The 26,866-nt window shown below is 38.7% G+C and overlaps 2 protein-coding genes across 2 annotated transcripts; both read right to left on the reverse strand.

Annotated features, from left to right (window-relative positions):
* Window positions 1-1,595: 1,595 nt before the first annotated feature.
* On the reverse strand, window positions 1,596-6,969 carry LOC139151354 (PHD finger-like domain-containing protein 5A). The gene is made up of 3 exons (XM_070724062.1): window positions 6,824-6,969; window positions 5,855-6,045; window positions 1,596-3,071 (listed from the first exon to the last, which is right to left on the reverse strand). The coding sequence occupies exons 1-3, from the start codon at window positions 6,873-6,875 to the stop codon at window positions 2,982-2,984; spliced, it is 333 nt and encodes a 110-aa protein (XP_070580163.1). The 5' UTR covers window positions 6,876-6,969; the 3' UTR covers window positions 1,596-2,981.
* A 6,701-nt stretch (window positions 6,970-13,670) lies between these two features.
* Window positions 13,671-26,516, reverse strand: LOC139151362 (PHD finger-like domain-containing protein 5A). The gene is made up of 3 exons (XM_070724068.1): window positions 26,426-26,516; window positions 23,168-23,358; window positions 13,671-14,936 (listed from the first exon to the last, which is right to left on the reverse strand). The coding sequence occupies exons 1-3, from the start codon at window positions 26,475-26,477 to the stop codon at window positions 14,847-14,849; spliced, it is 333 nt and encodes a 110-aa protein (XP_070580169.1). The 5' UTR covers window positions 26,478-26,516; the 3' UTR covers window positions 13,671-14,846.
* Window positions 26,517-26,866: the final 350 nt, after the last annotated feature.

Raw genomic sequence — 26,866 nt, forward strand, 5'->3', positions numbered from 1 at the left:
TTAGAAGGGATGTCAATGGTCTTATTCTCTTGTATAAGTCGCTTACCCTTTGTCGGCACTTTATATCGTTAAGATCAAATGATGCGTTACTTTGTCGGCAGGGACCCACCCTTACGTATCTTTAGCCTAGAGCCGTAAATCCCGGGGGGAGGGTGGGGGTGTGTGCTGCATGTGCGTTTCCCTGCTGTTCGGTCAGTATGGTCGCGGCACTGTTAGAGCGCCATCACAGCCTAAAGTGTATCATTCGATGTGGCAGTCGTCTTCGCAATTTGTTTTCCAGTCGATTTGTTGTGAACAATTCTGAACGTCTTTTACCTCCATCAGGGCATGTGGATTCCATTTAATCAAACCTATTATCGGATGTTTTCACCAAGGTAACTAAAACCAAGGTGAAACTTCAACGCTATATGACGAGCCAAAAAAAGTCTTTAAATAGGGTTGCAGATTCATGTAGACCAGCAAGCATTGGCATCTGATTTAAAGTTCATTATGCATGTGAATACTTTATTCATTTACCTTTGTGAGGCACTCACCTAGCAGATGGCTGGAGCTAGTTAAGCAATAATCTCATTTCACCAATGTAATATCTTGTAATGGTCAAAATGGTGCACGTAATTGCAAACAAGGTACAATGCAAATTCACTGGCATTGACATGGGGTTTTTTGCTCTGGAGTTACACTTCAGATAACAATGTCCTTTTTAAAAATTATTTAAAGGTAAACTCAAGCCATCTTATGATGGAGAGCTCACTTGTAGTAGTTTCAACTTCTGTAGTTCACAGATGAAATAAACACAGGAAGGACATAGAAAAATTGCAAGGCCTGTACATTGAGACAGAACAGGTTTTTCTGACAACGGTTGGACAAACCTTCAAATCCAAAGCTTTTGTTGCTTGAATACAACTGGACAAGTCCATGGACATTATTTAAAAATTATACTTAATCCTCACACCTTGCATGTTTGCTTTATTAACACATCCAGATCAAATATAGAGGGAACATATGCTTTCTGTTTCTTTCTTGCCAACATATCTGGGTAAGAATGATGAAGGCATTTTGGTATTTGGATAATTCTAGAATCTCAACTTAGAGTTGGATATGTTAGTGTATACATGTATACATCTACATATATACAAACTAATGACACATAAATGACATACTGGCACAGCATACATATACATACATAAGTATGTACATGAATATAAACCGTACATACATACATAGATACATAGATACATGCATATACACATACAATGTACATACGTATATTACATAACTACATACATGCATATATACATACCTACGTACATACATAAGTACGTATATGCATGATACGTATGTATATACATACGTTCGTACATACATACATACATACACATATGTACATGCACATATGTACCGTACATACCAACGTCTAATATAATTATGCAAGTTCAAACTGTCATACTCATACATGCAAGTCATACATTGCACCCTGAGCAACTACAGACCTGTGTGTACTAACTTTCATATCAGTTTGCTCTCAAAAACAAATTATTATTTCCATTTCCCCATCACAAATTTACTCTTTGGCATCACATCAACAACTCTTCTGATGACAGAAAAACACATTGTTTATTTCCCCTTCAAACTACAGTACGTCTTTCAAAAATTATCACTGAACAATATGCAGTAAATACCGTCACTGACAATTTCGCTGTTGAAGTGTTGAAATTACATGTGCACAGAATCCCCTTTATTAATCTCTAACTTCTAAACTTGATGTACTCTGCTTGTGCAAGGGAAAAAACTATTACAAAAATACATGTCCATAATTTGTAATGATAAACAGATCCTGTCCCCATCACCATGCTCAATTTCATCTTTGATAACATATCCCCGCTTCAGTCTTAGCTCAATCTGTTCTATTTTTCTATGAGCTAGAATACCTTTCGACTTTCAAAACATTGGGGGGGGGGGGGGGGGAGAGAGATTCAGGTCAAACAAAATGAGTTCAATTTGCTATGCAATGATTCCAAGTTCAACTACACATGCTCTCTTATGAAAAAATGAAACATTAGCTTTCTAAATGATCCAAGAATACACATCTTTTATTTCCAAATTTTTCTGCTGATGTGCAGTATGCTTGGAAGGTTATATCTGATTGGTCGATTGTCATTATTCACAGCAACTTAGGGAGTCTTTTTGTATTATTTATTATGATGGTAAGATTCAGTCACCGAATTGGATATCAGCTTCTGACATGCTGCACATCAGCCACAATTTTTTGGTGGACCATTGACCTTGCACAGGGAAAACGAGAATTAGGAATGCTCCATTGAGCTGAAAGCATGGTTCCCGGTCACCAGGTGGCCAAGTTGTATAGATACACAAAAGCTTGATTCCACACCCAAGGAAAACTGAATGCATGGTGATTTCAATGGAAAGTCTACAGGAATGACAGCTCAATCCAAAGCTTATAGCATCAGACTTCTGCGTGTGAAATGGTTATTCTTGCCAGCATTGTTTGGCATGGTTCACCACCGATATCCCTTGAATTCAATGCAAAAGTTCATTTTTAAGATGAACATTACATGTTTCTGTGCCAAAAACAAATTACGGTGATAAATGCTTAACATCCAAAGTCCCAGCAATATCACATTGTGTAAATAAAAACATTGTTGGACATACTGGGAGAAGTATGTATGCTAAATCCCTGGGATTGAATATGTCCTTTTTAATCCTTTCCAAACCATGGTTTGGCCAAAACCATTCTTGTCAATGGGGATTGTGGATCTGTACACACACGCACTGGCAGAGCTGACATTTGTTGAGCGCGGCGGCTCCATCATACAAAGAACTGCACACCATCTGCCACTCTATTTGCTTTCTGCCGCAAACACTACAGCATAAAAATTGTAGAGGACTAGAGGAATTGATAAAAAAACGTAAAAATCAGAATGTAAGCTGAAATGTACAACAGGAATTCACAAGCTGTGACATCATCTCTTCTTGAATCCGTACTTCTTCCTCTCATAGAACAGATCTGTTTTTGCACTGCCGAGGTTGACAATCTTTGGGCATCCATCTCTCTGTATTGGAAGTTGAGAAAGGAATACAATTCCATTATTAAAATGCTGAAAAAGTCTTACGATCAGTTCCTCAGCATGTACTGGGTTTTTTAAAGAATGACTGTATCGTCTTGAGACATACGTGCATTATTGTAACCTTCAGGCAGGATTTGAATAATTCAAAGTTCAAAGTTCAGTTTATTTCAGTACAGGGCCTCAGCCCATCGTACATCTTAGTTACAGAATAGACACAAAAGATTTGGACACTGGTGCTATGTAAAAGTGTGCTTTGTGTGAACATGGCAATTCAAATGATGAAGAGCATCAGTTTTACTGATTATGAGAATCTGTCAATGGGAGAAAAGACCATTGCCTGGGTAATAGGAACAAATGAGCATGTGTCATTCATGCTTGAGGCATGGGCAATGCAACGTACACTGTCTTAATGGAGCCACCTGTCTAAAACAGCAGCTTTACCATCGTTTAGAAAAAGTGGCGAAGATCAAATTTGAGACATCAAATTCTTGTGGAGTAAATACTGTATTTGTGAAATCGAATATTTAATTTTTCCCCACGGAGCTAACAAAGGGATTGTTACAACTTTGAAATTTCAAGCAATTTGTTCCTCTAGCACCAGCATTTGTATGGTTATTCCTGATTTTCATCTTTGATTTTAACAGAGAACAAATGGAAATTTCTTTGCGGCAAGTTTTGGGGAAAGTTTTATTCTCAAAAGGAAACTGATTTTGAAAAAAGTCTGCCCAACATCCATGGCTTCTGAAAATCTCAATCTTTCTGTTTGGGAGAAGTAAGCATATAAGCTTCATATGAGGACACAATGAAATGAACTGATGAAGAATGCTTCCTCTTCCAAATTTAGGGCACAATTCAGGGATGTAGAAAAATGTCTTGATTTCTTAACTAATCATTTTCACAGCTGACAAATTTTAGATGATTGCTGATTGTTTTTGCTGGCTGCCAGGTTTTTTCTACATTCCTGTTATGGTACTGCAGGCATTACTGGGATAAGAATTCTATCTCTCATATTTAACTGGGTTGCCCTTGAGATTAAACAGTAGTTAAATGTGTATTAATGTATTCTGGAGCTTTTGCTTTCACTCTGCTAGACAACTACAGTTCATAATATATTTTTATGAGCTGGCACAGTAAAGCCCCAATAGCTGTGAATTTTATGCATTATTTTTAAATTAAATTCATGATTTTATTTTTAAACCAAAGTTGGATTGTTAAATGTGCTAACTGAAGGACATGTAGAAGCATAACTGCTTGCTGATTTGGACCTACCTACACGTTTTAACAGGCTGAAAATTAAAATGATGCCTCAATGGAAAAGTACAAAAAACACAGTATTTCCTGGATATGCACATTGCGATCATCCAACACACAAGCATGATGCCATTTACTTGAATGCCAACATTTTATTGTTGTATTGTTTATTTTCTTTGTCACATGATTAGTTTTTGAAAATGGCAGGAAATCTAAAATGTTAAAATGTTTGAATTTACATGCCACTTTTGAGAATGTTAAACACTTTTTCAGTCTTTAATAGGTCTTATTCAAAGAAAACTCTTGGGAAACTGAGGATATTTTGAGATCGGGTTTTTACACATTTGCAGCTATTGGAGCATTAAACAGTCTTCTATAAGTCCTATTTGTCTTTATATATCATCTTCTCAGCGCAAATTAACAGTTTGAATATATGTAAAATGTATTTCACGTATCTAGATTACGCAAGTTATTTATTGGCAGCCGTTTTATATATTAACTTTTATTACAAATACATTTTGAGATGTCATGGGGTCAAACAAGATTGTGATCAAAATTCAACATGATTAAAAAAAAGCAATGACATATCAGAATAAAAAAAACTTGTATAAACCATCTGCATTACATTGGCACCATATCAGATCAAAGGCAGCTGCACGGCAATTTTACACTATCTACACTTGGCGCACGAGTTATCGGAACACTAAATTAGGTAATTACCCAGCAACTTGGCTGAGTACTTTGCAATTTGACCTGGCATTTACCTAAACAAGAGTCTGTTTTATGGTCTGAAGACTGATAAGATATCCACCACACTCAGCAGGCAGCTCCTCCACTGAGTAAACTGATATGCCTACACTGCAAAAAACATTTTTGACTGGCAGCTGCATGTAGTTGATGGGAGAGTTTTGAAGGGCCGGAAGAAAATGTTGTATAAGTGTAACTGAAACATGATTTGCTGCTGTCATTTTGTGTCCTGTTTTTGTAGATATGCATGTTATTACCAGTTTTTTAATCACAATTACATACATTGAAGAAACACTGACTGTCAGAGCAACCATCCAATCATATGATAAAAACGGACTGTTCCATCAACGTCGGTGGTGGGCTCATGGAAGGTGGTAAATTTGACGAGTTTTGTAACTCTAGATTTACAAGGGATGCTGCGATGTTTCAATTCCAAATAACATACAGAGGCAAAACCTGTCAGGTTCAGGCCCAGGACACAAAATGAGTACAATAGATTGTGTTACATCATAATATTTATTCCCCCTTTTCACAATTTTCCCATGAACTAGATGCCAGTTGAAAATGGGTTGTTCCTGTGTAGGCATATCAGTTTACTTAGTGGGAGCTGCCTGCTGAGTTTAGTGGATATCTTATTAGTCTTCAGACCATAAAACAGACTCTTGTTTAGGTAAATGCCAGGTCAAATTGCAAAGTGCTCAGCTAAGTTGCTGGGTGATTACCTAATTTGGTGTTCCGATAAGTCATGCCCTTACTGTAACAGTACTTACATCTTTTTCCTGTATTGTACATTCTTTACAATAGTAAGCATCTGAAACCCCTGGCCCTCCACATATCACACATCTTCCTTGATATGAGCCATAGTTGCATTCATCACAGATTCTAACCAAGGTGCAAGGGCGTACATAGGAGTCGCATATCACACATTTCCCATCACACTTTTCACAAAGTCTGCCAATAGCTGAATGAGGTAAAAAGGAACGATATGCAATTTATTAATGCTTGATGTTACTGATTGAACAAGAACGTACATGTATTAAAACATGATTATCAGAGGGTACATGTAAAGTCCCTCCAACCCTAGAAGTTCAAGTTAGAGTGTACTATCCATGCTTCATCACAAGGTATAAAAGGTACTGTTACTTTGGTGAAAAACATTGTGTACATTACTATTTTGGAGCATTTGCACTGCAGTACACTGCCAACGACATTTGTTTCAAGTATCAATGTTTCATCCAAGATGGCATCAACATGGGGGATTTTTCCAGTTTATCAGAAAATTTAGAGGGGATTTGACCAGTTTTCATGAGTTCTTGACAATGAAATAACTGATATTTGGCATATTTGACAAACTCTCTGTCTCGGCTGGAATATCAACTCTCAAGATTGAAACACGGAGGAACATTCTGCAATGGCCAACCAATATTTGGATAGAACATAATTGATATACAATACAAAGAGATACACGGGCTCTGGCCTGGGGTCATTGAGAAGTTGGTGCGCTATGGTGCACACTAGTACCATGGAGGTTGAGGTGTACAACGCTACGCACATGGCGTGCATTGGCCATTGATTGGTAAAACAATTGAAACATGAAATGGCGACGCAAACAAATCCTTTACTGCCCTTATACGATTCTAGTCAGCCTCATTTTCATTATCACACTCTAACCTAGGGCTTGGAAGTTAAGGAAGTGTGAGACACAACTTGTACTGCTTAACAATTCTTAAAATACTTACCTACGCCGGGCTGCTTCCGACAAAAGATCAAATCTGGGTGATGCTTGGCCATTTTGAAAAACGTACCCCTCAATGTTAACGCCCTCTATGGTAATAATGAGCAGATACGGGCAAACGCTGAGGGCGTTCCACAGAAGTGGTGGAACTTACAGCAGAGGGTTAGTCTTCGTGTTTGTGGTGCTGTTATCCCATTATTCCTTATGCGAACAAAAAGCAATGTCCATATTTTATCTATGAGTACATTCTTACAGTAAAGTAACGTTGTTATGATCTCAAGGAAACCTCATCATAATGGAAATAAACTCAAACTGATTTCCTTGAAAACCTGAGATTCACTTGGACTATATGCTATCAACAACTGTTTTCTTCTGTTTTTGTCGTAATATGATCCTGAATATGATATTATATGATGTCATTGATAATTGGTCAATCATCGAACTTTCAGCAGCCTCTGCTGTTTCACGGGTCAAGGGCGTTCATTAAATTCTATGATTTGTTGACATAACAGTAGTACATAAGTATTCACGGAAAATGTATTGATAAGCGCTGCGACCATGGACAGAAATATAAAAATTATTGTCGTCCTTTAATTCACTTTTTACGATGGCCTAAATGTGGCAACGTGTGACAAGAATAGGCGTGGCATAGCTTTGTATTTTTTACATTGATTTTGTTATTTTTGTGGAAGTAGTAAAGTCACATTTTCCAGAATCTCGATCGAAATTTTATTGAAAATAAGCTCAACGAGTTGCCTGTGGTGAGCACAGATCAAGGAATAATAGCCCTTCCTACTTCCTCATACAAATGCAGGAGACGATAATGTAATTCTGATGAAAGAGACAACTGATGCTTAAACAAAGGTGTATCAGTCAATGTGGCAGTCGTCTTCGCAATTAGGGGTGGACCATTTGCAAGTCAGTTTGTTGTGAACAATTCTGAACGTCTTTTATCTCCATCAGGGCATGAGGATTCCCTTTTATCCAAGCTATTAAAGGATGTGTTTGCCAAGGTAACTAAAACAAAGGTGGAACTTCAAAGCTATATGACAAGCCAGCAAAAGTCTTTAGGGACCCTTCAGTAATTACAGGGGGAAGTTCCTCACACACTTATACAATAAAATATGACCCTCCCCGTCCTCCTCTTTAAAATGTGACCCTTCCCCTTGTCTGACATTCTAAAACTTGACCCTTCCCCAACCACTGCAGTATTCTCCCCAGGAATAACTGAAACAGTATCAGCTAATTTACATAACAATTGGTTTAAGTGTTATGTAAGTTTGGGACACAGTACGGAGGGGAGGGCTGGTGTTTTTGCAGGGACAGTCGCAATTAAGGCTTTTTATAAAGTATGTATTGTCTTAATGTTTGGTGTAACTACAGTGCTAGACAGATGTCAACTCTAAAAGTGGCTTATCATAATGCATTGCGTATAATTTTTGATCTTAAACAAGATGCGAGTATCAGTCACAATTTTGTTTCAAGAAATATTTTGAATTTTGCTTCATTGCAACGAAAGTTACTATGAACTTTTGCAAAAGATTAACAGAAAGCAAGAATTCTGTAATATACAGTTGTGTTAATTCTGATTTTTACTTTAATTCAACTTTCTGGCAGCATTGTAGGAATGTATTGTATTAGTATTTTCAGTAGTTTTTTTCATTCTTTTATAAAATTTATTTCTCGCTGTAATGTCTACATTTTAATGTTATTCTTAGTATGGGCGATGGCCTGAAATAAAGATGAACATAATAATAATAATAATAATAATAATAATAATAATAATATCGAAGACGGGATCGATAGATCGAGCCGAAAATCGATCTGGCAGACTACCCAGCTAACGAGCGCCTGTGCCCGAAAGTATGTCACTCGAGCGACAGCGCGTTCTCGCGCTGATGTCGTTCCCCGGGTGTCGTACCAAGACACGTCCCTATTTCCGATCGTTTCTTCCACAGAACTGTCATTTAAAGTTCAGATTCAAGTTCGTTTAGTTGTTTTGCTGTTGTGAAAAGTATTTATATTATCGTCGTGCCGTTTTAGAAGATTTTTGAGGACCTAAGGCTGCGTTCAAAAACATGGTGGGGGTGGCTGGAGGAATCGCACCTCAATACCCTCAAACATTTTCAAGTCCCCCCCGTCTATAAGATCGAACATTTTCAAGTCCCCTCCAAATTACCATATAGCCGTATATTTATTAGTAATGCACGTGGAATAAAAATAAACATGTATTGCATAGTTGGACTGCACGCAGATGTTCAACACTTCAGCAGGTTGTAGAGCGATATACACCTAGGGCAATTTCTTAAATTGATCCATTTTAAATGCATGAGTGGACTTTTTGAATTTATCAGTCTAAGCTGACTTGAGTTTATCCAACTCTGGCAAAGTCAATTGCACCAGCTGAAAAGCACACAAAATCATGATGACAATCATGAGAGATTATGAAATTGTGTATTCCTGGCTCCATTTTACCAAATTGTGAAAACTGAGCACAGTGACCTACCGAAAATACATTTTTTTTCAAAAGTACAAGACATACACAACTTAGATGCTACTTATAAATAAATGTTTTACAAAATTGACAATACTGGAAGGTTAAAATATTCCATCAAATTAATGTTTTAATCTCAGAAATTTTGGGTGTAATAATGGCAAATTTGGTAAAAAATAAATGATTCCATTTAGTCACACATTTTTCATTTGAATTAGAGTCTTTACTGTTCAAAGTTTTACTTTTGTGTTATTGTACGATGAGATGTGAAAATTTCATACATTGCATGAACTTGAAATGAATGGTTTTATATAATGATTTTAAGTGATTTTAGAAAATTGACTTTTCATCCTACATTTGTATAAGATCAAGCATTGTGACCCTATTTCTTTCCTTTAATATTTGATTGTTCTGATATGCCAGAATTCAAAAATCCATGGTAACTGTTTATGTGTTGCTCTCTGGCCGGATCTTGTGAACATGTATGTTTCACTGTCAACTGAGTGTCCTATAACCGAAACTCTTCTTAAACTATATCAGAATCAGAGCTATCAATGTCACTGCCAGAATAAAAAAAGGATTCTCAGAGTTTTTGAAATGACGCCCCCTCAGTTACAAACTCACAAGATGTTAATATCCAAATTTCCCCTTCTGACTTGCTATAATTTTGAAATTACCCGTCAAAGGGATTGGACAGAAATTACAGGTGGATTACAATATTTTTGCACAAGCATGTGTGTACAATATTTTGATATTTGAATTTAATTGATGATCAGCTGTTGACAATGTTGATTCACTATACATGGAACGGTCTATGAGAAAACTATGTAATACTTTTTCAATACTAAACTATATCTATGTATTTATAGATATTTGATAAGTGACATAAATGTCCTTAATTGGAATAGGGTTGTTACAACTGGTATGTGGACAAAAAATTTGACTTTAGAATTTAATAAAAAATGTTCATCCACTATACATGGGAGTCTATGATAAATTGTGAATAATTTTTTTTCCTATGAAAAACTTGCTATACTTGTGCACATACATATGTTGAATTATTAACATAATTGTACTTGATTAGAATATGATGGTTAAAGGTGCATATTATCATCATAGTGTATACGAAATCTGATTTTTTTGAATTTCACTGAAAATGTTCATCCACTATACATGGGAGTCTATGAGGAAACTATGAGTAATTTTTTGTCCAATACAAAAATGGGTAAATCTGTGTATTTATGTACTCTCGACAAATGGATATGCCGCAAGAAATTGAATTTTAGAATTTCAACGAAATGTTGATTCACTATAGATGGTAGTCTATGAGGAAACTATGAATAATTTTTTCCAATACAAAACTATCTAAATCTGTGTATTTATAGACATTTGATAATTCATTTTAAGTACTTAGTTAGACTAGGATGGTTAAAGGTTGATATGTGTGCAAGAAATTGGATTTTGGAATTTCACCGAAATGTTGATTCACTATACATTGGAGTCTATGAGAAAACTATGAATAATTTTTTACAATGCTACATTAATTTGTACTTTTATAGGTGTTGACAATTGATATAAATGTACTTGATTCAAATAGGGTATTTGAAAGTTCAGATGTTGACAACAATATTGATATTGGAATTTCACCTAAAAGTATAATTTCACTTTTCATGGTACTAGTAGTCTACAATTTCCCTGACAAAACTTGCTATATCTCTAATATGTAAGTAATAGTAATTGTTCGTTGCCCTAAGTGAGCTCAATGTACAGTACGACAAGTCGCAGAATTGTCAAGGCAAGATGTTCATGTGACAGATAATTATACTTTTGTTCAGATTTACAGTTAAATGACTTCAGAGAATTAGGTCATGCAGCGAATCGTTTTTATCTCCAAGAATATTTCTGAACACTGAAACTGCTTTTTGACGGGACGGATACTTATGAAAATTACGTGACCCCCCCCCCACCCCTCTGAGCTGTTTGAACAATACATGACCCCGCACCCTTTGCAGTTTTCAAATTTTAGGTGACCCCCCTGGATTTTGCCGGCCCATCCCGGCCATAATAATTGAATGCTCCCTTAGGATGGATGGATGCAGTGTCGGTTTACACTTTTGAGCTGCACAGATATCCAAAATGTACAGATACTTTCCCGAAATTTGACATATTTTCTAACAAGAGTAGAACAAAAACCAAGTATTGAAGTTACCCTTGAAATGTTTGATTCGCAAGTTTGCCAAAGTAAGATTATACTTACAGAAATAGTCGCCGTAGTCTTCAGTTCAAAAAATTATGTTCTTCAACACGTTTCTTATGATCGGTGATGTCACATTTTATTATTTTTATAAACATAGATTAATGCACCACATTGTTAATTTCCGATTAATTCAACGATTTCAAACCGTAATTATTTTTTCTGGTCGAATTGAGAGGGTTTTTAGTAGTTCTGTAGAAGAAAATATCGAAAATAGCAGACTATCTTGGCAATGCAATGACGTCTACGCTGTTAGCTACAATAATTGTACAGCCCGCTCCTCGCGCCCCGGGTAAACCTAATTCGGAACGTAATAACGTCAGTTGCAGCGGCATCATGGATTGCCTGTACCTTTGTCATAACTGTAGAATTACACCTGTTATTGCTACAAGCATCGCGGGCTTCATGAAACGTTGCGTTGTTTCTCGGTGTACAGGTCTCGCCGTTATATTCAGTTACGTATAATCTGTTGTTTGCATGTCAACACATTGGCCTGTTTACAACCTCCTGTGCACACTAATCGTGACCGTAATTTACACAGACATAAACATTCGATCCCGCCCGTGAATGTCAAGGTGAACCGGATTAACTTGGTTCGGGTCCCGGTATCAAGTCCCTGGCCTTTAACTGTTCAGATGTTTAATGTAGGATACCACTGCATCTTTGCTGTGAATCTTGTGGATAATGTATACATATTTAAAAGAATCGGCGTATTTCATTGGTAATTTCCTATTCAGGAAATATCAAACAGACAATCAAAGGTTTGGCCATAAAACAGCTTCTGTCAAAAGTGACCCTCCCCTTAAGATGGGTTATAAAAAGCGACCCTCCCCCTTGAACAGCTTTCTAAAAAGTGACCCTCCCCCAATTCCTTCTGCCCACCCCCCTGTAATTACTGAAGGCTCCTTAAATAGGATTGCAGATTCATCTAGACCAGCATGCATTGGCATCTGATTTAAAATTCCTAGTTTATAGTACCTTTGTGAGGTACTCACCTAGCAGATGGCTGGAGCGAGTTGAGCAATAATCTCATTTCACCAATGTAATATCTTGTAATGGTCAAAATGGTGCACGTAATTGCAAACAAGGTACAATGCAAATTCACTGGCATTGACATGGGGTTTTTTGCTCTGGAGTTACACTTCAGATAACAATGTCCTTTTTAAAAAATTATTTAAAGGTAAGTCTCAAGCCATTTCATGATAGAGCTCACTTACAATAGTTGAAACTTCTGTCGTCCAAAGGTGAAATAAACACAGGAAGGACATAGAAAAATTGCAAGGCCTGTACATTGAGACAGAACAGGTTCTGCTGACAACGGTTGGACAGACCGTCAACTCCAAAGCTTTAATTACTTGAATACAGCTGGACAAGTCCATGGACATTATTTCAAAATTATACCCAATCCTTACACCTTCTATGTTTGCTTTAAAGGGAAAGGTTACCAAGCGATTATGTGTTCAGAAATAAGAAATCTAAGAAAAAATGGTGCGAAATCTGTCTTTGTTAATAATTTTTACTTACTGATAGCGCGATGGCACCCATTTGAAAACCTTTAATTATAAGTAGAAGTGACGTCAGAGCCTAGGACTGCACTGACACTTGTGGGGCTTCCTCGGCTGTAGACTATGGGAAAGCCCTATAAGTGTCAGTGCAGTCCTAGGCTCTTACGTCACTTCACCCTATAACCTATGGTTTTCAAATGGGTTATGTTATTATGCAAGTTCAAACTGTCATACTCATACATGCAAGTCATACATTGCAGCCTGAGTAACTACACACCTGTGAGCATTGACTTTCATATCAGTTTGCTCTGAAAAACAAATTATTATTTCCATTTCCCCATCACAAATTTACTCTTTGGCATCATGTCAACAACTCTTCTATCGACAGAAAGCACATTATGTTTATTTCCCCTTCAAACAACAGTACATCTTCAAAAAAGAACCACAACTGAATAATATGCTGTAAATATGATCACTGACAGCTTCAGTGTTGAAATTACAGCAAAAACGGAGTCAGCGTGTACTCTGTTGTGCTGCCCAACAAAATAAACGCAGTCACTGACTTTTTTACATACAAAACACACAGACATGTAGCAAATGTCATGGAATCTTTTTTATTGAAAAGGAGTGCTGGCATTACCAGGACTTACTTTTTTTGAAAGTGTTTATTCATCGTGGATGTGTTAGACAAATATATCCATGTCTTGAACCAATAAAAATGATACAGATTATAAATTTCAATATCATCAATGATTTATCCAACTCAGAAAGTGAACCGAGGATCTTCCATCTTTGGGAAAAACAATTGACGCTTAAACACTAACAGTATCTATGGAAAAACACTACAGATAGTCGCTTGTGTATGCGGGATGGGGGGGGGGGGGCAGAGGAGTCAGTCAAACAGTCGATGACAGTGTGCTCGATGTCATCGGAATTTCATCTGGACGTTTATAATAGACATACGGTGATGAAGGTTGCATCAAATAACAAGGTATATAATACTGGCAATACGATGGCAGCAATCTGTATTGAGCTGCCTGCTGCGGTGTTTGTTAGGTTGATGTTGTCCCAGTTTCGCTGAACCTACCACCTCGATTGACCAGGGACGTTTGTGTAGATGCAGACGCAGGAAACGTGATACTGCGGCGTATAAGCTCTTTCTGTACAGGATTTACCATATCTTTTGTGATATTCTCAACTCATCATGAGGAACTTTTTATTACAATAATAACACAAATTGAATCTTTCGTTTGATTTGTGGGATTGATTGAACAGGCGGTGTGTCTTTGATGACGTTAGTTTGGGTGTTCTGTCTGAAAGAAACGTCAGTGGCTGTGTTTATTTTGTTGCACTGCACAACAGAGAGTCCATGCTTACTTTGTTTTTGCTGTACATGTTCACAGAATCCTCTTTATCCATCCCTAACTTCTAAACTCTGATGTACTCTGCTTGTACATGGGAAAAAACTATTACAAAAATACATGTCCATAATTTGTAATGATAAACAGATCCTGTCCCCATCACCATGCTCAATTTCATCTTTGATAACATCTCCCCACTTTAGTCTTAGCTCAATCTGTGCTATTGTTCTACAAGCTAGAATATCCCCCCCACCCCCACCGAAAGTAAAGTACCAGACTTACATGTACCCTAGTACAAAAATGAAAACTCAGGGCATAGGTAATTTGCATATCTGCATAGCTCATTACATTTTACAAATCTAAAAATCAGAATGTAAGCTGAAATGTACAACAGGAATTCACAAGCTGTGACATCATCTCTTCTTGAATCCGTACTTCTTCCTCTCATAGAACAGATCTGTTTTCGCACTGCCGAGGTTAACAATCTTTGGGCAACCATCTCTCTGTATGGAAAATTGAGAACAGAACGCAATTCCATTATTAAAATGCTGAAAAAGTCTTATGATCAGTTTCTAAGCATGTACTGGGGTTTCTTAAAGAAAGACTGTATCGTCTTGAGACATACTTGCATGAGGGGGGCCCTCTATGGAGTAGTACAGAAATGAAAATTTTCAATAAAAATGGTACGACACCAAACCGCATTGTTTTCAGCCCATTTTCAATAACATCAGTACACTGTATGAGTGGCACTTAGCAATGTCGCTTCGCTTTATTTTCTGAAATGTAAAATCCGCATTGAGTCACTGTCCATATTGATGCACCCCAGTAGGGCTTGACATCAGTCTACGATTCTTTGGTAGAAAAATACCCAAGCACATGATTGTATACAGATAGTTGAAATGGGTCAAAGACAAAATAGGTGAAATGTCAACTTGAAAGACAACTGCATGTACCAGTAAATTAGATCTATCCTGCTGTTGTATAGTCTGGTATGATTTCTGTGTAATTAAAGGGACAAAGTCAGCTATTTTTCATGAATTTTGTTTGATACGAGACACAACTTATATTGTTTGACATGTTGAAAAATACATATATAGTACCCAGACAAATTAAATGAAACCATCACAAGAATGAATAAATGGTGATGACCATTTATTCTTTCTCACCTTGGTTTCATGTATAGTGTCTAAAACCAGGGTCGAGTATATGCATGGTCATCCATTCATTATCTTTCAATAGTGTCTCGTATCAAACAAAATTCATGAAAAATGGTTGACTTTGTCCCTTTAAAAAACATTTATTGAGAATACTGATCTTTAGTGTTCATTTAACGTTAATGTATGTTATCAGAATATCATTTTTGACAGGACATTTATTTAAAAAGACTTTCCATGATGCAAAATAAATGCATTTTGTCCCTTCACACAGCAAAATTTGTCAATTCATTTCATATGTAAACATGACCAAATTTCATTGTCATGTAATTAGGACAATACCATATGCCATGAAAAGTCCTGGTGAGAACACTGTGTTGGGAAGTTACGTTCAATATGCTATAAAACATTTACGGCTGACTTTCTAAATACTACCAATCAATGGTATGATTCAGATAAAAAATCAAGGAATCTCACACTAGCCTACAAAATCTCCGTCTTTCTGTTTGGGAGAAGTAAGCATATAAGCTTCATATGAGGACACAATGAAATGAACTGATGAAGAATGCTTCCTCTTCCAAATTTAGGGCACAATTCAGGGATGCAGAAAATTTTGGTCACGGTGAAAATAAAAGTATAGGTGTTTATAAGTAGTGTGTGAGCACATCAAGTTCGTGAAAAATGTCTTGATTTTTTTAATACACTAATAATATTCAAAGCTGACAAATTTTAGCTGATTGCAGGTTGTTTTTGCTGGCTGCCAGCTTTTTGCTACATCCCTGATATAGTATTACAGTCATTACCGGGATAAGAATTCTATTCTTCCTTCTTAACTGGGTTGCCCTTGAGATTAATCAGTAGTTAAAGGTAGGGGAATCGATCCCATGGATCAAGTTTGTTCTAGCCTGTAAGAGGATTATGAAGGTGTCTTAGCCTTTTGTTTTCCATTGAAATTGTAATCTAGTAGGTAAATTTCCTGCCAAGACAATCTGATGCCTGAACCATGCCTTCAATGTGTATTAATGTATTCTAAGAACTTTTGCTTTCACTCTCCTGGGCAACTACAGTTCACAGTATGTTTCCAGGAGCTTGCACATTAAACAGCGTTCTAGACGTCCCATTTGATTTTGCATTTCATCTTTTCAGCGTGAATTAACAGTGTGTATATTTTTCAAGTATCCAGATTATAGAAGTTATTTATTGGCAGCTGTTAATATATTTACTGAAATTTCTCATGGTTTTTGAGATGTTATGGGATAAAACAAGATTGTACACAAAATTCAGCATGATTAAAGAAATCAACGACATGAATCAGGAAAAAACCTGTATAAACCATAAACCGTACACCATATCAGATCAAAGGCAGCTGTAGGGCAACCGTACACTGTCTTATCACATGAACTGGCCCGAATCGCCACCTGTGTGACGTAGAACAGGATGGATAAGAAATCCGAATTACCCCTGTTCTAGTCATTAACCGGAACCATTTTCATGCATGGTACCGTTCATACAGCTGTAGGGCAACCGTACACTGTCTTATCACATTGGCTGGCCCGAATCTTCACCTGTGTGACGTAGAACAGGATGGATAAGAAATCCGAATTACCCCTGTTGTACGTCATGAACCAGAACTTTTTTCGTGCATGGTACCGTTCATACATGCAGGTCGCGACACGGACAGATTTTTTGTGATCAATGCCGTGCTAGCTCTCACGTTATTTTTACAAAAAGTTGACCCGATAAATCCAGACATGGAAACATAAAAGGCATATTTGTCCAACGAAATTTCGAGTCGCTAAAACTATAGCTTTTCCCGAGAATCGAATGGAGATACCGTCGATCGTTTTATTTTAATGGCTCAGTAACGTCGCGGCTCCAGTCGAGTCGTGTAGGCTCAATGTGGACGTCGTACCTGGCGATCCCGGTTGGCGATAAAACCGAAACCTACACCTCAACGTAAGTTCAACTGAATAAATGAGTACAGTATAATCTTCGGGAAAGCGACATAGGAGGCACAAGCATAAAGTCATTTGACTAACAACGATAAATTTCCTTCATCGCACAAAAATTCCGTAAATTCTCGCTCGGAATCAAACTTGCAGCGCGGCGTAAGGCTGTAGCGAAGACACAAGCTGTCGAGCTGTGTGCAGCGCTGTGGAATCCGATATACTTCGAAAGTTGACTCAGACAACACTCAAAACAGAGTTTCCGTCAAGTAACAAAATTAGGATGTATCCACGGGCGAGATATGTGTCACTGCAAACATCAAAGTCCGTAGGACGAAAACATTGACGACCGAGATCGGGATTGACGAGTTGACACCGGCAGAGACCGGTGACGGCAGTGTTGTGAGCACAAACATGCAATGAGTGTGTCATCGAACAAAACCTTTCGCAGGGGTTAAAATTTCCGCTGGTCCGAGGTCACGGTCTAGCGAAAATCCACATCGGTCTAGTAACTAAAATTTTTCACTAGACCGCGGTCCAGTGCAAGAATACTTTGTTACTACCTTTCCCTGCACTCTATTTCGGTCGTAAACTGCAATCCGATACAAATTTGTCATAAACTCAGCCATATAGTGAGACTCCCGCTTGCTCTGTACGCGTATGCGTAGCACTATACAACATAGCCACGAAATGTTTACATCATCTTCCTGCACAGTGACGTGTACTGATTAGCAGATCTCTCATTAGCGAGATCTCTCATTACACGAGATCTCATGCATACCGATAAACTAATAGGGGGGTGCCCCTAATTAGGTCATTCCATGACAATGAAAGTAAATCAAGTATATGAGTCACCTCGTGTTCAGGATCACACATGTGTTGTTGGATTGATTATGCAACGAACTCTTGATTCAATTTGGGGATCAAACTCAGCCCATCCACCAACAAAGCGGGCCTGTGTAGAGCATGTTGAGCAACCTGATGGTCCTGAAGTGACATTTAGCCAACCTCCTACTAATACAGGAGAAGCTCAAGTGATTTCACCCACATCAAGTTCGTCTGTTGTGAGTGTTGACATTCACAGTGGTAGTGCTGGTGTCGAGGCCATCGAAGCAGACAGTCATACCGAAACTTCTGCAACTTTACCAGCTGGTGATACTTTGTCAAAGGATCAAAAGTATGACAAGTTCAAGCGTAAACGACGTTTTGTGCCTACCTGGACCCAACAATGGCCTTGGGTCAGCTATGACGGAGAAAAATGTTCTGCTCCTACTGTCGGAAATTCCCCAGTATTGCCGATAAAAGTAGTGCCCTTTTTAAAGGGACAGCGAACTTTAAGTGGACCCTCTGAAGTCACATGAGAAAACTGTCGAACATGCTACTGCACTCGCCGGTATTTCCGAGATGTTGGGTTAAAGAACATGACAGATAAGTCATATCAATCAAAATTTCAACCAAATGTATCAGCTACTCCTTTAGGGAAGGCAGTTATGAAACTGAATGATGGACAAAGAGACAGAATGAGAAAACTTTTCCGTACTGCCTATGCCGTGGCAAAGAGTGGCAAACCGTTCTCGGACTTCATGCTTATGTGTCAACTTCAACAAGTAAATGGTTTGCAACTTGGCGAAAACTATCAGAACATACCGAGCCTTAAGGTGTTTTTGGCATCTATCTACGAAAGTCTCAAAAGTGGTATACGCTCAGAGATAATGAATGTTAATTTTGTCAGTATATTGGGTGATGGTTCGACTGATGTAGCGGTTATCGAGCAGGAAGTTGTATTTCTGAGATACGTCAGTCCTGTTGACGGTATGCCCGTATGCAGAGAAATAGACATTACGTCGCTTGAAACTGCCAATGCTCAAGGTATTATGAATGCCATAGAAGCAGGACTTTCACAGGTTGATTTAAGCCTTGATATGTTACGACCAGATAATGATGAAGTCAACCAAGTTTGATAATGGCCAATTTCGATGGAGCATCAGTCAATTTTGGTGAAAAAAATGGAGTGGTGAAACGAATGAAGGACATCTTCCCAACACTAATATCTCTGCAGTGTATTGCACACAAGTTGGAGCTTGCAGCACTGGATGCTAATAAAGTAACACTGAGCGGCCTCAGCAGTTTTGAGGAGACTTTCAAGGGAATATTTTCATTCTACCACTATTCTCCAAAGAGGAGAAGAGAATTGCAGGCAATATCTGACATGCTAGAGCAAAACCTGTGTCATCTAAGTGGAGTAAGGCAGGTACGATGGCTGTCCAGCAAAGAAGAGCTGTGAAGGCTGTTAGGCATAACTATCAAGCTATAGTAACTCACCTTGAAAACACAGCTACTGATGCCAAGGCAACTGCTGATGCTGGAAGCAAAGCTAAAGGATATCACAAAGCTATCACTGCCATCAAATTTGTCAGACTTCTCCACTTCATGCTGGATTACCTACCTTTGCTAGCACAATTATCCAGGGCATTTCAGGAGGAGAAATTACTCATTATGGAAATTCCAGATGCACTTGAACAGACATTGCTGGCCCTAAATGCTTTAAAGTTGTATCCAGGAAAGAATACTCGTGAGTTCCTTGACAAATTTGACATACAGAAGAAGATGTTTGCAGAGGTCAAACTGCACAGTAGCCCAGGAAGGAATGCTGATGACTTGGCAACAAATTTTACTGATTGCATTGTCGACAGCACAATTACTTACCTGAAATCAAGATTCAGTGTGTTACAGGAGAAACCCCTTTCTCTCCTGATGATCTTCAACTTCCAGAAGTGGCCTGTAGATCATCAGCAATTGGCTGCTTATGGCGTTTCTGAACTGATTGAACTACTTGAGACTTACCTGTATCCACATTTCTCAGAAGATGAGAGAAATGAAATTGTGAGCCAATGGCCAGCTCTGAAAGTGTATTGTAAAGTGTGGCGCACTGCAAAACCAGTTGATGTTTACAGTATGTTGCTACAAACAAAACCAACTTCTCTAAATGCAATGATAAAACTCATTGAATTTGTTATGGCTGTATCCCCTAGCACAGCCAGCTGTGAGAGAGCTTTCTCTAAACAAAATGTCATCAAAACACAACTTCGATCTGTCATGACGCAGGAATCTTTGCGTCACCAATTAATGATAATGACAGAAGGCCCTGAACTGAAAGACTTTGATCCTGACAGAAGTATTGCCCATTGGCTTGACAGTAGTTTGCATAGTAGACATATTCAAGGACATAAATTGAAAGTAAAGCCAAATGATGATGATGCTGATATTGATGATGTTTTCTTCAACCATCTGTCAGCCAAGTAGACATTCACATGTAGGCTGACGGTATGTAAATGCAGCCATTCTGGACCACCCGTGTGGTTTTCTGATAAATAAACTCCCTTACAGTACATGTACGTGTAAGCAGTAAAATCATTGACCTACAAATACGAATAAAATTATGTGTGTGTACAAGAATCATATGCGAACTGAAACCTATGCAGGACTAGTGAATTTTTATGCAGGACTAGTAGATTATATTTTTCACTAGTCCTGGTCTAGCAGACTTTGCCCGGAAATTTTAACCCCTGCCTTTCGCGCTCGCCAAGGTCGTAAACTTGAGTGATATTTTGAAAGCCATGGCATCTGTGAGAATAAGAATTACTGTTTAGATTACTTCAAATATCTATTTATAAATATTCTAAATAACTCTGAATACTATGGCTATCCGTCACTAGCATGGTGAAAGCTACGTCCGCCGATGCCTTGGCATCGGTACAGCGCGAGACAATGATTGACACGTTCAGGTGTTTTTCGCAGAGCCGCACAACTTCTCGCCATCGGCTCAAAGTTGTACAGCTCCGCAAAAACACTCGTATACGATGACGTCAAACAGAGAAAAATACCATGGGATTATATATAGTCAAACCTGTCTTAGCGACCACCTGGATAGAGCGGCCACCCGTCTATAACGGCCACTCCATTGCAATCCCGACGTAATTTCAATGTAATTGTACCTGGATAGAGCGGCCACCTGTCTAACGCGGCCAGCGGCCACCCTTTTTGTGTGTCTTTGGTCAGATGACACTGTGTATTACGGCCAGAAATATCTTGACTGCCCACCAAAGTGCCTTGTCGTACTCAAATTTTGAGTCATTTTAGGGAGTTTACATTGAATAGCCCATTGTATATATGCTTGTCCGACTCCACTGTCATTGTGTGTTCAGGACTAGGTGCTAACACGGTCCCTTTTGTGGAGGTACTGTGGTGCTAAGTAGCTGAAGATGAAATTACAAAAGAGGTGTGGGGAATCCGCCCCAGCAGTACCATACAACAGTCTCCAAAAATGCCCCCACTGACTAAAAAGTATACCGACACAATAGTTTTCACCAGTTTAGGTAAATGAAATATCGAAATATTAAATCTTTCAAGTTTAATCATTCTTCGATCGTAGAGGTACACCACGACGATGTTTTGATCAAAAATGCCGGAACTCTGATCGATACCTATCGAAACAGACAACTACCACTTCTACAAAAGACATGTACTTAGCATATTTCTAGAACCTTACGAAGCAAAATTTAAACTATATTTTCGCAAGAACATTCGGCGCGATCTAACTTTCTACAGTCGGCTTATGTGGGATCTACGGTAGCCATTGTTGTTTATTGAAATGTTGTCGGTGATCTTGCTCACCATTGGTTGAAACTGGGGTACCCGCCCTCTCCAACAACATTTCTCTTCAATCCGTAAACAAAGAATATGGCGGTCGGACACGAGTGCCGTGCCCTGCGTGCCATGCACTCCAGAAGCGTACTGCGGGGGATATTACAGAAGCAAAAGTATTTTCAGTCATGTTTTGGAAAGGTCAAACTTGCTTTTCGAAAGCGAGAAGCGACTACCGCGTTGTTTCTTTCTTAGTGAAACGGTGAACGCAGAAGCCGGGTGCGACCAGCGGCAACTGTGTTCAATTGTGCCGTGTTTCAAACTTTCACACATTGTGGTGACGCTATGACGCTTTGTCGGCCTGAGACAAGAGAAGACGCGAGTCGGTCGGTTACCGTCAAAAGTTTTTGGAGGTGATTGACATTTGAGATAAATTCCAATGCAATATTCATGTATGATCGGTCGAATGTTCAAAAACCAACGGATCGATCTTAGCTACCATCGATCTACCATTGCTATGAAAACAACGCAAAGTAGACTAAGGCAGACAAATCTCATTCTCAGTGACTTTTTGACAAATGAATTTTTTGTAGCATTGTGGTTGTCAGCATTGAATTTTCACGTTTTTCTTTTAAACACACTGTGAGGACATTTGTCAAACTACAGTACATTGTGATTTTTTAACACTGCATCTATTTACATTTTTGGTCATTTTCTTCTTTTGCATGACTGTCAAAAAGTTACACAATAATACATTTCTTTTTTTTTGTACTGTATGAATTGTTTGTCTGAAATGCCTGTTAGAGCATTTCATTTTGTAAATCTGTCCCCTGCCAAACATCTTGATAACAAGTCGACAAGCCATATTTACTGATAACGAATAAATTATCCAACCTGTCTATAAAGGCCACCTGTTTATAAAGGCTACTTTAGCAAAGTCCCTTGACTGGCCACTATATACAGGTTTGACTGTATAATAACAGTACTTACATCTTTTTCCTGCATTGTGCATTCTTTACAATAGTATGCATCTGAAACCCCTGGCCCTCCACATATCACACATCTTCCTTGGTATGAGCCATAGTTGCATTCGTCACAGATTCTAACCAAGGTGCAAGGACGTACATAGGAGTCGCATATCACACATTTCCCATCATCCTTTTCACAAAGTCTGCCAATAGCTGAATGAGGTAAAAAGGAAAGATATGCAATTAATGTTTGTTGTATGAAACAGAACTGTACATGTATTCAAAATATGATTGTCAGAGGGTAAATGTAAAGTCCCTCCACCTCTGGAGGTTCAAGTGAGAGTGTACTTCCAATCCAATGCTCTGTAACAAGGTTCCATACATTAAAGCCCCACTAGTTTTATCTTTCAGCATTATATTTTTTATTTTTACTTTCACGCTAAAATACGTTTGTGAGAATGAACTAATTTAGGTGTGTGGATACACTTATTATTAGCTCAGGGGTTTCGTTACCCACTGGGACTGGCAATTTTGAACAAGGTAAAGACTACACTGCGATTAAATGTTTGCCAAAACATTAAAATCGTAGCTCCATGCGGAAAAGCAAAATAGCATCAATGACACTTTCCTCACATTTGGTTACATGTAGCAAGCCAGAATGAGTGTATACATGATATTTAGTAGCTTCTGTGGGCCTTAGCTTGTGATATTCATAGTCAAGTGAATTTGAACAAATTTTGATGCACCGTCCATTGAAGTACGAAATGGTTGGCAACCGGTGATCACACACACTTATACAATACTATGTAGTTAGTTAATTCAATTTAGTTCGGCTGACTGAATCCGAAATTTCAGTGTCTATTACATCGTTACCAGGACTCTCACTAGCTTACGTCAACATTGCGTTGTTTGAACGATCATCCACACTCATCGACGACGCCCGCGGCCCTGCATAGCTGTCCCGAGGGACTCATCAGCCTGATTAACTTTCTTTACCAATGTATTTCAAAATACTTGGCTGATCATTTAGTTTCCTTTTTCTGAAGTTTTCTGGCTTACACATCGTGAAAAGCAGCGTATATGGTATTCAAATAATCATGCTCATCTATGGAACTATGGACAACTTTTCCACTACGTCTCAGTCACATGTCATTTGCATATTACGAACGGTTGTCAATGTTTTCCGAGGTTACCTATCCGAGGTAACCGGATATGCAACCTGTGCTCACTATACTCCGTTGCATGCCAAGCTCGTTCCAGTTCTAACTTGGGATTTTTACCTTTTAGATCAGTTTTACTCAAAATTTCTCACTCTTTTCTGTAATTTGTAATTCTGTTACATGTCTATTTCAAAGATTGGCTTCCATCACAGTGCCTCTACATTCAAATCACCGGCTGCTGTTGTAAGAAAGTAGTCATGAAATTTTCATGTTGAAAGCCGGTGTTGAAAGGCGGGTTCCGTTGGAAATCGCAATGGAATATGCCAAGATTGACTTAGACCAAAAACGATAGCAGAAATTCAGAGATGTACTGAAAGCCATACATCGTTGCTGGTTTATACTATGAGGGAATGAGGGAAATCGGTCCCCGAACTCGGCGATACGTGCGGCCATTCTGTTTCCCAACTACCTACAGTAGGGTTGACAAGATGAGAGGCCCTCCTATCCTTAACAATGGGGCTGACACGAAAACTGAGAGTGAATGCTCAAAATCGAAGGCTTAAAGTGGGGCTCAGGTAGTGATAAGTTGTACAAATTCACCTTAAGTATGCAACAGTTGTGCACATTTATGTCTGTGAACAAGGTAATGGCGACAAAATCTTGAAGTTTACGAACACACTTTGTCAACAAACGTCAGAGGGGACGCCATCTTGGAAGTCGTCTACTCGCACGCGAACGGCCGTAATGAGAGATCGCGTGAACGGAAATAGTTGCATTTCACAGTGAATGTTGTGAAGACTAGGAAATCAAGATGAGTGCAAAAATTTCCCAAAAACGTCTTTTTTCTTCCGAGAGACTGCTGACGAAATTTTTACTTTGAAATGTCTATGACTTTTGGCTTGTTTACCAAGAAGGGAAGGAATGGCCGCGGGCAAATGTACCTTAGATATTTTTCTACTTGTTCTGTGCTCTAAAAGGGCTCAAATATGCAGCGCAAATTAGCGCCCACGGTTTTCCCAAAGCAGGAAGTAACGTTCGCAATAGTGCCGTACCTGAACAATGTGCTTTTTCACCCGTGTGCAGTTGTCATTGACCGGAACACAAAGGTCAGCGTGAGGACAATCTTCCATTTTCTTTCACTGGACTTAAAACCTACACAATATTCTCACAGAAATAATTTGGAAACTATAAATGCACCTTTCACTGGACTCATTATTGTACAGTTAGTCATCTATGAGCCATTTTAACCATATTGGGTCCGATTTTTGGCCACACTGTCTCATTATTCCTCATTACTTACACAATTCTCAGGGAAAGAATTTGGAAATGTAGATTTTCCAGACGCTGCCAAATTGTGATTATGCTAATTAGCCAAATTATTTTTTTAGATTTGGACTTCATACCAACACTTTCAACAGGTGCCATCAATACTTGGCAACAGATTTCAGTTTTAAAAATCGTCCGGTCACCCTACCTACAGTGTATCTCTATTGCATACCACAGCGGCCATCGCCATGTATCGAACCACAAACGACTGTGGTTTAATTGAATACAGTAACTTTTCTAAGGGATTCGAACTCACAACCTATGGCATCCAGTCACCTGGCGAAGACATCACGGTCGAGAAAGGTCAGTCAGCCAGACCACAGCCCCTCAGCCAGTCCACAAACCCTGGTTATGAGCTAGGCTCGAATCGTGTGAACCCTGCACACTTCCGTATATTCAGGCAAGGGTGATAAGCGGAGGCCCTAGGTGTAATGTATGTTTGCCAACAACCAACGTCAACGACGTTGCCTATATTGTGCGCCCACGGCGCAGGACCTCGCTCTTTAAAAGCATGGGTCAGGCGTCGCATCGTCTTGCCAGGAAATTTACTTACTAGATTAAAATTTCGATGAAAAACAAAAGGCTATGACATCTTCATAATCCTCTTACAGACTCGGATCGAGTCCCTTACCAGCTTACCTTTTAAAGGCGACGCAAACAAAATCGTTTATTGCCGCTGTATGGTTCTCATCAGCCTGATTTTCATCATCGCACTGTAACCTAGGGCTTGGAAGTTTAGGAAAGTGTAAGACACAACATGTGCAGTTGAAAGACTTTAAAATAAAAATACTTGCCTACGCCGGGTTGCTTCCGACAAAAGATCAAGTCTGGATGATGCTTTGCCATTTTGAACGACGTGCCCTCATGACGTGACCTCGACGTTGTAACGCCCTCTGTGGTAACAATGAGCAAAAACAGGTAAACGCTGAGGGCGCTGCACAGAACGACTTTCTTTCAAAATTTACAGTTGTAAACACAGCAGAGGGGATAGTATATGTCTATTAGGCAAGAAAGAAAAAATAAATTGTTCATCGGAATCACCGCTTCTACTTTGCCCGATTTGGATTTTCTTGATTTTGGCAAATTCTACTTGAGGTTGTATAAACGGTGTGTAGAAAGAGTGTCTCTCAAAGATAGAACAAAAATACTGAAAAAAACACGTCAAAATTAACCGCTAAATGAACTATATCTCGCCAACAAAGTTAGCACCTCGTCTGAACAACGTTATCAATACT

This window comes from Ptychodera flava, chromosome 15, assembly GCF_041260155.1.
Source record: "Ptychodera flava strain L36383 chromosome 15, AS_Pfla_20210202, whole genome shotgun sequence".
NCBI lineage: Eukaryota > Metazoa > Hemichordata > Enteropneusta > Ptychoderidae > Ptychodera > Ptychodera flava.